At 49.3% G+C, this 10,808-nt stretch overlaps 1 protein-coding gene across 3 annotated transcripts in view; it reads left to right on the forward strand.

Moving 5' to 3' along the window:
• PARVB (parvin beta) overlaps nt 1–10,808 on the forward strand; it is a 141,128-nt gene that overhangs the window by 92,733 nt on the left and 37,587 nt on the right. For all 3 annotated transcript variants that reach the window (XM_023221788.1, XM_023221791.2, XM_023221789.1), the window contains exon 4: nt 176–278. In XM_023221788.1, the coding sequence (XP_023077556.1) occupies nt 176–278 (103 nt within the window). The remainder of the gene's footprint in view (nt 1–175; nt 279–10,808) is intronic.

Consider the following 10,808-nt stretch of genomic DNA (forward strand, 5'->3'; position numbering starts at 1 on the left):
GCTTGCTCTGGTCCTTGTGGTGGCTGCAGAGCTGTGCACCCTCTGTCTTTGAGCTTGCTCTGGTCCTGGTGGTGGCTGCAGAGCTGTGCAGTCTCTGTGTCTGCACTTTCCCTGGTCACTGCCTCATCCCCGTGGCACTGGCAGAGTGAGGCCGTAACGCCCGTGTCTCCTGCAGGTCCTCCTCGACTGGATTAATGACGTGCTGGTGGAGGAGAGGATCATTGTGAAGCAGCTGGAGGAAGACCTGTACGACGGCCAGGTGCTTCAGAAGCTCTTGGGTGAGTCCACAGCAGGGACAACTCTGTCCCACCCCCATATCCCTGTAGCAGCCCTGGCCCGGCCCAGGATTCTCTGCATAGTGACATGGTCCACAGGTCCTAGGAGGACACTAGAAGCTGCAGTGTGCCCTTCCCAGGTGGTGCCCTCAGGCCCTGGGCTGTGGCTTCAGGGTCCTCTCTCTCCTCGCCGTTTCTACAGAACACCCAGCCGTGGGGCAGCTGCAGGTTGGGGACAGCTTCCAGAACTGCCTGCGGCTCCCATTCTGTTGGGGCTCAGACCCACGTTGTGTCCCTGCCACCCGCTTTCGGCTTGAGCTCCTTCAGCTCAGGATGGGAGGCAGCGGGAGGGAAGTGGGTCCCCAGCGATATTCTGTGAGTGAATGTGTCGCCAAATACATGATAGCCCACGTTCCCTCACCAGGGACGGGCTCTAGTGTCTGCGTTTGCTGGGCGAGGGCAGGTTAGTGATCTTCCCGGGACTGACTGACACATGGATTGATGGCCAAACTGGTTATTTATTCATCAGATGTTCGATGAGTCCCGAGTGCTGGGTGCCAGGGATACAGTGATCTTTGAAACAGACATGGTCCCTGTCCTCAGGAACTTACAGTCTGTGTGAAAAGACAAATATTTTCGAATAGTTACAGTTACTGTTGAGATTGGTTGTGATGAGGGCCCTTGGAGATGCCGCAGGTTCTGAGGAGGGGACCCTGGCCTGGCCTGGGGGCGGGGCAGCCTTGCAGCTCGCGCAGAAGAACAAGCAGGAGTTTCTAGGCAAAGAACGGAAGAGCAGAGTTCGCAGATGATGAATGAGAGGAATTCTCAGACTCGTGGTGGGTTCTCACGGTGCCTGGCACTGTCGTGTCTCATTGTCGCAATGGCCCTAGGAGGCAGTACTGTCGTCACCTTCAACAGGTGGGGACGTTGAGACTTGCAGTCTCCTGAACAGCCGGGCAGCCTGACCCCAAGCATAGCTCCCGAACCTGACCACGGGGCCTTTCTCTGACCTGTTTACAGAGCAGCCGTGGGTACAGGGCCTGGGTCAGGCTCTCCTGCACGATCACAGTTGGTTTTCACAGCAGCCCTGGGGGTCTGGCTGAATGATCAGATGTCCCTGGTTGTTCCCATGATGCCTTTTTATTTGGACCAAATCACACATGAATGTTTGTCTCTTCTTTTAGGTTTCTTTCATCTGGACTGCTTTCTCTTTCCCTCTCTCCGTTCTGTTCTGTCCTTCCATCTTTTGTGACGTTTTGGGAGGGTCCGGGCCTCTTATCTTGTAGGATATCCTCCCATCGGGATCTGTCTGTCTCCTCGCGATGAGATCTGGGTCACATGTTTCTGCTGAGAGTGTGACTGTGCTGCCTGCGTGCCCTCCTGTGGGCATCACATCAGGAGGGGAACACGACGCCCGGCTGCCTGGCAGTGGTGGTGCTAAGGATTAGACCACTGGGTTCAGGCAGTGGCCTACGGGTTTCTCCATTGTAAAGGTGCTTCTTTCCTTTTAAAAACACTTTTTTATTTGTTCTATTTTGGTAGAGTCAGGGTCTCACTCAGTTGCCCAGGCAGGAGTGTAGTGGGGTGAACATAGCTCACTGCACCCTCAAACTCCTGGGCTCCAGTGATCCTCCCGCCTTGGCCTCTAGAGTAGCTAGGACTACAGATGTGCACCACCACACGTGTCTAACTGTTTTTTTTTTTTTTTTGAAACGGAGTCTCACTCTGTCACCCAGGCTATAGTGCAGTGGTGCGATCTCAACTCACTGCAACCTCTGACTCCCTGGTTCAAGTGATTCTCCTGCCTCAGCCTCCTGAGTAGCTGGGATTACAGGCACATACCACCATGTCCAGCCAATTTTTGTATTTTTAGTAGAGACGGAGTTTCACCATGTTGGCCAGCCAGGATGGTCTCAATCTCCTGACCTCGTGATCCACCCACCTCGGCCTCCCAAAGTGCTGGGATTACAGGCATGAGCCACCACGCCTGGCTGGCTAATTGTTTCGTATTTAAAATTTTTCTGTGTTAGAGACAGCATCCTTGCTCTGTTGCCCAGGCTGGTCTTGAACTGGCCTGAAGCAATTCTCTCATGTTGGCCTCCCAAAGTGTTGAGACTACATGTGTGAGCCACCACACTCAGCCCTCTTTCCTTTTTAATCAGTGGTCTTTAGAGGGATTGACTCTGAGACTGTGTGAACGTCCTGTTCACCCATGAAGCACTCCCCATGATTTTATCATCCACTGATTATCGATCTCTAAATCATGTTAAATATCATCTCTAAATATGATGCTGGAGGTTACAAAATAGTGATTCCTCTGTTTATCATGGCTTCCCCACTTATTAGCTGGCATTTTCTTCTTAAATTAGCACTTTTCTTCTCCTGTGTCCTGTTTTGTTTTTGAACATCCCCAGAAATAAAATAATACGTTTCCCTGGACTGATGGATTCTTTTATGTTCCAAAGGGAATGGTAATTAGACAGCAAAATCTGGGCCCTATGGGTGCTCGTGGCTACTGGGGTGTCATTGCTTCTAGTCTCTTTGAGTCAAAAGAAGTAGGAAATATATAGCTTTTAAAAATTGTGAATTCACTTACTTCTCATTCCAGTTCAATGCTACAAGTTTCTCCCTTCACTGTTAGCATTCTGCATTCCAATCTCCAGGGAGAACCTTCGTTCCAGAAATATATTTGCTATTTACTCTGCATACAAAAATAGTGTCAGAATTATGATACCAATACTTATATCAACTACAAACGTGCTAGGTACAAGGTTTCTTTGCCATTATTTTTTAACTATGCAATATGTACGCTAAGAGTATATAGTCAGAATTCTGTGTTCAGAACTTCACTGAATTAATTGCTTTTTGAGTGGTCATGTCATCCATTTGATGTGTAAATAGATTAGTTTCTCTCTGTATTTAGTTTTTGGGTATATGTTTACACTTAATTTTATTTAATATTACTTTTAAAAATGTAAAGCATTTACATGCTTCACAAGTCAAAACTGTGAAAATGACATACCTTGAAAGGTCTTAGCCAGGTGTGGTGGCTCAGCCTATCATCCCAGCACCTTGAGGGGCTGAGCCAGGAGGATCACTTGAGCCCAAGAGTTTGAGACAAGCCTGGGCCACGTAGTGGGACCTCGTCTCTACAAATTACCAGACGTGGTGATGTGCACCTGTATTCCCAACTGCTCAGGAGGCTGGGGCAGGAGGATCACTTGAGCCTGGGAAGTTGAGGCTGCAGTGAGCCATGATTGTACCACTGCACTCCAGCCTGGGCAACAGAGTGAGACCCTGTCTCAAAAGAGAGAGAGAGAGAGGGAGATCTCACTGCTTTCTCTTCCACCTATACACTCCCAGGTAACAATTTTCAATGGATTCTGATTTTATCCTTCTTATGTTTCTTTACAAGTGTCCATACACACAACTACTCTTTTCCCTTTTGTTCCTTGCATAAAAGGTGGTGTATTTTATACATTCTTTTACACACCTTGCTTGTTTCACTTAATGATATGTTCTAGGAATCCTTCCATGTGGAGACCACCTTTCTTTTTCTTTATGGCTGCATTGTACTCCACTGTGTGGATGTTCCTTAGTTTATTCACCCAGTCTCCTATGTGGGGCATTTTTGTCATTTCTAGTATTTTTCTTTCACCAATAATATGGTGGGAATATCCTCGTTCAGATGTTGAAGAAACTAGAATTGTTGACTTCAAGTGTAATGAGTTGCTTCCTTGAGCTGACCACTGTAGAGGAAGAAATTATCAAATTCGGAGAGGCTTCACCTCTCACCTCTGGGCTTCCCAGGTCTGTTGTGCCTTGGTTGATCTTTCCTGTAGCCACTTTCTGTCTTCCCTGGACTGTTCAGTGTGCAGACATGATGTAATATTTCCATTAAAAAATGGCTCCCTTGCTCCTGCAACACTCCAGTTTCTCTGCATCACTCAAATGTATTGACCATTAGATTTGGCACCTGATGGGTTATTGGTGGCCCAGATGAGAGCCGTTTTAGCACAGTGATGGGGGTAACATCCTGATCAGGAAGGGTTCAGGGGCAGAGAACTGTGCCTTTGAGATGCATAATTTCGAGAGGGAGAGAGAGGAAGGGAGTGAGGCTGTGGTTGCTGCAGCTCCTTTTCTTTTTTTTTCTTTTTTTTTTTTTTGAGATGGAGTCTCGCTCTATCGCCCGGGCTGGAGTGCAATGGCCGGATCTCAGCTCACTGCAAGCTTCGCCTCTCGGGTTTACGCCATTCTCCTGCCTCAGCCTCCCGAGTAGCTGGGACTACAGGCGCCTGCCACCTCGCCCGGCTAGATTTTTGTGTTTTTTAGTAGAGATGGGGTTTCACGGTGTTAGCCAGGATGGTCTCGATCTCCTGACCTCGTGATCCACCCGTCTCGGCCTCCCAAAGTGCTGGGATTACAGGCTTGAGCCACCGTGCCCGGCCGCTGCAGCTCCTTTTCTTTGTGAGACAGGGTCTCACTCCATCGGCTGACCTGGAGTGCGGTGGTACAATCACGGCTCACTGCAGCATCCACTTCCCAGGCTCAGGTGATTCTTCCACCTTAACTGCCCGAGTGGCTGGGAGTACAGGTGCATGCCACCATGCCCAACTAATTTTTTTGTATTTTTTGTAGGTACGAGGCTTTGCCATGTTGCCCAGGCTGGTCTTGAACTCCTGGGCTCAAGCAGTCCACTCACCTCGGCCTCCCAAAGTATGGGGTTTACAGGCATGAGCCACTGTGCCTGGCCATAGTAGCTCCTTTTCATGTCTGTCCACTGGAAACCATCCAAGCTGCCTGCTGAAATTACATGTGTGGAGCCCCTGGCACGGTGCCTGGCACAGGTCTGTCATCAATAAGCAGGAGTTGTTATTGCTGTTGTTTTTTAAACAGATAAATAAATGCCAAGAGCAGAAATAAGGAGTGTCTGACTCCCTGCTGGGTACCCCATCCACCCCAAGTCCCCTGGGTGACTGGCGCATGATAAACATTTGTTGATTAAGTCAATGAAAAAATTCCTGCAGTTTCATTACCTATAAAGATTGTGGGATCCTCTTGTGGGAGATGAAACGGGGACAGATAAATGAGTATTGTTTGGATTTTTGGTCCTCAGTGCCATCCACAAGCTCTGGAAGGGATCAGTTATTTGCTGAACAGTCTTTCAGTTCTGATAGAGCTCTGATATGTTTTCAGGGTCCCCAAATGCCTATGACAGTGGCCTCAAGAACTCAGTGTCCCCTTGTACATGGAATAGCATACCTTTTCAAGGTCAGCAAGAGATTCCACCTATGTCATCCCCAGCATTGGTGGGGTCAGGACATCCTCTGTCTGGGGTTTTGCTTTTCTTCTCAACCTCCCTGCTTTGATGGACTGCACAGACAAGCCCCATCCTGGTGGCTTGCCTGGTGTCATCCTGGTGGAGACCCCAAGGGTCTCCCGTGGGCCATCCTGGAGAGTCACTGCCACAGATAAGCCCCATCCTGGTGGAAGGGTCTCCTGTGGGCCATCCCGGAGGGTCACTCCCACAGACATGCCCCATCCTGGTGGAAGGGTCTCTCGTGGGCCGTCCTGGAGGGTCACTCCCACAGACATGCCCCATCCTGGTGGAAGGGTCTCCCCGTGGGCCATCCTGGAGATCTTGGATGTGAAGATTTGGCTGTTGCTGGTGTTGGCCCTCTGTTGAAGCAGTCCCTCCAACTGGTACTTTGCTCCCTGCCTGAAGCAGATACTTTCTAATATTTTCAGAAGCAAACTTGAATGTTGTGTTCACTTTCATTTTTTATTTCTGATTCTTTTGCTTGCACCTGTGGCTTCTCCCACCCACTGAGTTGAAACAGTGTGTCTGCAAGCCTTGTGTCTGGCAGCCTGGCTATGGAACTGGCCCTCAGAATCTCAGGACAGGCTCTGAATTTGCATCTGCATCTCAGCCATGGTTGCCTATAAACCATGCCAGTGCTTTCTATGGAGTAGAATTACAGAGGCATCTTTAAAGCCACATCCTCCCCTCTCAAGACACATCCTTTTGGTTCCCTCTTCAGTTAGCGCTGGCAAATTCAGCACTTACTCTAGAGTTGCTGTAATTGTCCATGAGTCCTGCTACCTCGGTTGTGTTATCCATAAAGTATGACATGAGGCTTCCTTTGGCTTAAGCAGCCTTTTTCTTGTGGAGTAGCTGCTGTTCCATCTTGTTTGAATAATGGCATAAGCACTTGAGAAGGCAATTCTAAAATCTCTGAGTGTCAAGTGGTTTGACATACTAATAGCACTTTTTTTTTTTTTTTTTTTTTTTACTGATAAAAAGAACAATGGATGAGAATATTCAGATAGTAACAGAGCATCAGAATGTCTTGTCTGGTTTTATAAATGTTGTTACACTGAAAAGACATAATATACTGTTGATGTGATATACTCTTGATGTGATACTACTGATGTGATCACCTGATCCTTGAGCTTCAGGATGCCAGGAATGACACCGATGTAGGCATTCAGCTCTTTGGCTTTCCAAGGGCAGAAGCCCAAACCAAATAGGATATTTTAGCTAAGTACCAAGGTCAAAGCCAACTTCTGTGCATCTGTAGTAGAGAAGAGGTCTGAGGACTGGGCCTGGGCTGTCAGCCATTAGTGGTCAGGAAGAGGAAGTTCTGGCAAAGGAGTCTGACAGGGGTCAGTCACAAGGGAGGGGGAGCCAGAGGAGTGTTGCATTTGGGAGGGTTTGTAAAGGAGGTGTTTCTAGGAGGTGAGAGGGAGTAAGAGGAGGAAAGAGAACAGACCTCTAGTTTGACCATGTAGAAATTACCCAGAGTGAACCAGCAGGACCCCAGGGGAGTCCCTCTTCTTTTTTTTTTTTTTTTCTCTTGAGATAGTGTCTCACTCTGTTGCCCAGGCTGGAGTGCAGTGGTGTGATCACAGCTCACTGCAGCCTTGACCCCCTAGGGTCTTCCCACCTCAGCTTCCCCAGGTAGATGGGACCACAGATGCATACCACCATGCCCAGATAATTTTTGTATTTTCTGTAGAGCTAGGGTTTTGCCATGTTGCCCAGGCTAGTCTTGAACTGGGTTCAAACAATCCTCCCACCTTGGCCTCCCAAAGTGCAGGGATCACAGGCATGAGCCACTACACCCAGCCGAGTCCCTCTTCTTGGGAGAAGATTCTGAAAGCAACTCCTGGGTTCTCTGCCACATGCCAGGTTTCTGGGGGTGTCGCTCCCCTGGGTTTGCAGTGCAGCCCTGAAGGTAGACTGCATATGGTCAGAGTGAGGTGCCTGTGCTGCGGGAGCTCCTGACTGTCGCCCTGCTGCTCACTCATGGGCACGCCCTCTCCTTGTGAAGGTGAGGTTCTTCCTCACATGTGTACTCAACCCCACATGTGGCCATCACTCTGGGTCATCTGCTACATGGGAGAATCCCCCCCAACTTTCTCTCTTTCTGTGCTAGGAAGATAGGATTCATTTGCCTGGGCTGCTGCAACGAAGCATGCCACAGACCATGTGGCTTAAACAATGGAGATTTATGTCACAGCTCTGGAGGCCGGAAGTCCAAGATCAAGGCACCGGCAGGGTGGACCCTTCTGAGGCCCCTCTCCCGGCTTGTAGACAGCTGCCCTCTTCTCCCTGTGTCCTCACTTGGTCTCCCTCTGTGCATGTCTGTGTCCCAATCTCCTCTTTTTATAGGAACCCTAGACATATGGAGCCCTGAGCTGCTCCTGCGGCCCCCACCAGTGGGCACAGTGATGTCTGATGATGCAGGTGATCATGTGTCGTATTCTCTGCTGCACAGGAGTCACCCAAGACCCAGCCTAAGGCAGCACTCAGGCATGGCCAGTCTCTTTGGTCTCTGTTGCCTGCTGTTTCCACTGCCAAATTCCTATGTTCAAGTCCTATATGCGGGGCCCACCCATGTGACCTCATTTTACCTTAATTGCCTCTTTAAATACAGGCACATTGCAAGGTATGAGAGCTTCACCCACTAGGAGAGATGGGTAGCCTGGCAGGCCCCCACTGTCCCTGCTACCAGCCAGACCTGCAGGTTGAACCTCGGAACGTGACTGTATTTATAGAGGTAGTGGGATAGGCATGGTGGCTCACACCTGTAATCCCAGCACTTTGGAAGGCTGAGGTGGGCGGATCATTTGAGCAGCCTGGACTTGATTGCTTTCATGATCTTGATTGCCAGCCTGATCAACATGGCAAAACCCCGCCTCTACTAAAAATACGAAAATTACCTGGGCGTGGTGGTGCACACTGTAATCCCAGCTAGTCAGGAGGCTGAGGCAGGAGAATCGCTTGAACCTGGGAGGCGGAGGTTGCAGTGCGCTGAGATGGTGCCATTGCACTCCAGCCTGGGTGACGAGAGTGAAACTCCATCTCAAAGAAAAAAAAAAGTAATGAAGGTAAAATGAGGCTATGCGAGTGGGTGGGCCCTAATCCAATATGTCTAGGGTTCCTATAAAAAGAGGAGATTGGGACACAGACATGCACAGAGGGAGACCGAGTGAGGACACAGGAAGAAGAGGACAGCTGTCTACAGGCCGGGAGAGGGGCCTCAGAAGGGTCCACCCTGCCGGTGCCTTGATCTTGGACTTCCGACCTCCAGAGCTGTGACATAAATCTCCGTTGTTTAAGCCACATGGTCTGTGGCATGCTTGGTTGCAGCAGCCCAGGCAAATGAATCCAGTGTCCTCCGCTCCTCTGCTGACTCTCTTCCTCCACCCTGGGTGACGTAGCCATGTTCAGTCTGCGGGGCTGGATGGTAGCAGGTGCAACGGGGGCACGTCAGGCTCCCCATCTCCCTGGTGGGCGAGGCTCTCGGACCACCCAGTTCCGTATAATCCTATCTCTCTCCTTCCTTCTCCAAGCTGCCCTGCTCTGCCCTGTCTGTGGTTGTTGAACACCTGTGGGACCTACTTGCTCTCTACTTCCAGGGCGCAAATTCAGACAGACAGCTGTGGATGACTCAGCGAGGAACTGTTAGATCCAGATGGAGGGAAATAAGATGAATAAGCGGGAATCATTTCCACTCCCCTGCAGGATGCGTTTTGTTGGGCTGCTTTGTTTTTTCTCTTGCAGTCACTGCCGCTCAATCTAATGTTATTTACGGGTGTCTATCTCCCCACTAGGAACCTCTGTTATCTGTGCCATATCCAGCACCTAGGATAGTGCCTGTCCCATAGTAGGTGTTCAGTCCCTATCTGTGGGGTATTCTGAGCCCAGCAGGCCTTGCTCTAGAATTTTATTATCCTGAAAGGGATACCAAAGTGGTTTGTTTTCTAATTGAGGGAGGGGAGGCTGCTGGGGAGATAACACTGAAGACATGGGGGCCTCTGGCTAAAATGCTTTCAACGGAACTTTGTGCTAGGAATCACCTGCAAAACAGAAACCCCATTTGAGCAGCCTGGACTTGATTGCTTTCATGATCGCCCATCAATGCTGGCGTCACCAACAGCAGCTGTGTATTGAAGGCTCTGTGCTGAGTGCTTGCAGTCACCCTCCCAGTGAACCATCTCACGATGCTCTGTGACGTCGCTTTTGTTGTTTTGCAGCGGGGATCTGTCGGTAAACACTAGAGTCTTAGAATCGAAGAGTAGCAGGGAAACTGGGGGTCCTTCCTGCCGTGTGGCCCTGCAGCAGGCATGGGGTGGGGCGCTGGTGGCCGGCACCTGCCAGTACCTACCACTAACAAAACGGAAATTGAAGGAGGTGCAGGCTCGGCTGGAGCTCAGCCTCAGTAATTGAATCTTGACGAAATGTGACAGTTCTTGTCTGCGCTCCTCCAGATTGCTTCCTGTTCATTCTCGGTAATAAAATCATCACCAGTTCTGTGAATATCTAATCTAACTTCCTATTGTGGTGTCAGAATGTTAGAGAAACAAGAATGGGAGCCTCACGTGTGTGGGGAGGTAGAGGCAGCTTGTAAGACCTTTTTAAAAATTATCTTTATCAGTCCTCTCCCTTCTGGGACCCACACGGACGGTCTTCTCATATCCTGACCCCACTCGCGTTCTTCCCAGGTAAACTATGTTTTTTCCATTTTGTATGCATAGAATGTTCCCAAGTGTAACACCCACAGTTTTATCCTTAACTCTTCTTCCCTTTTCAATCTGGAGTCATTCTCTAAGGAAGATTAGTGACCTGAAAGCTCAGAGTTCCATGGTTCAACATCTCAAGATGCCCCCATGGCCACGTGGTAACTTGCCCCACTTTGGGGACCTCCTTGAGGCCAGGGTCAGTCCTGGTGGTTCTGAGTTCCTTCAGCATCTCTCTCTTTTCTCTTTCTCTTTCTCTCTTTCTTTCTTTCTTTCTTTCTTTCTTTTTCTTTCTTTTCTTTCTTTCTTTTCTTTCTTTTCTTTCTTTTCTTTTCTTTCTTTCTTTCTTTCTTTCCTTCTTTCCTTCCTTCTTCCTTCCTTCCTTCCTTCCTTCTTCCTTCCTTCCTTCCTTCCTTCTTCCTTCCTTCCTTCCTTCCTTTCTTTTCTCCTTCCTTCCTTTCTCTCTTTCTTTCTTCTCTTTCTTCTCTTTCTCTCCTTCCTTCCTTC

Source organism: Piliocolobus tephrosceles, chromosome 19 (genome assembly GCF_002776525.5).
Source record: "Piliocolobus tephrosceles isolate RC106 chromosome 19, ASM277652v3, whole genome shotgun sequence".
Taxonomy (NCBI): Eukaryota; Metazoa; Chordata; class Mammalia; order Primates; family Cercopithecidae; genus Piliocolobus; species Piliocolobus tephrosceles.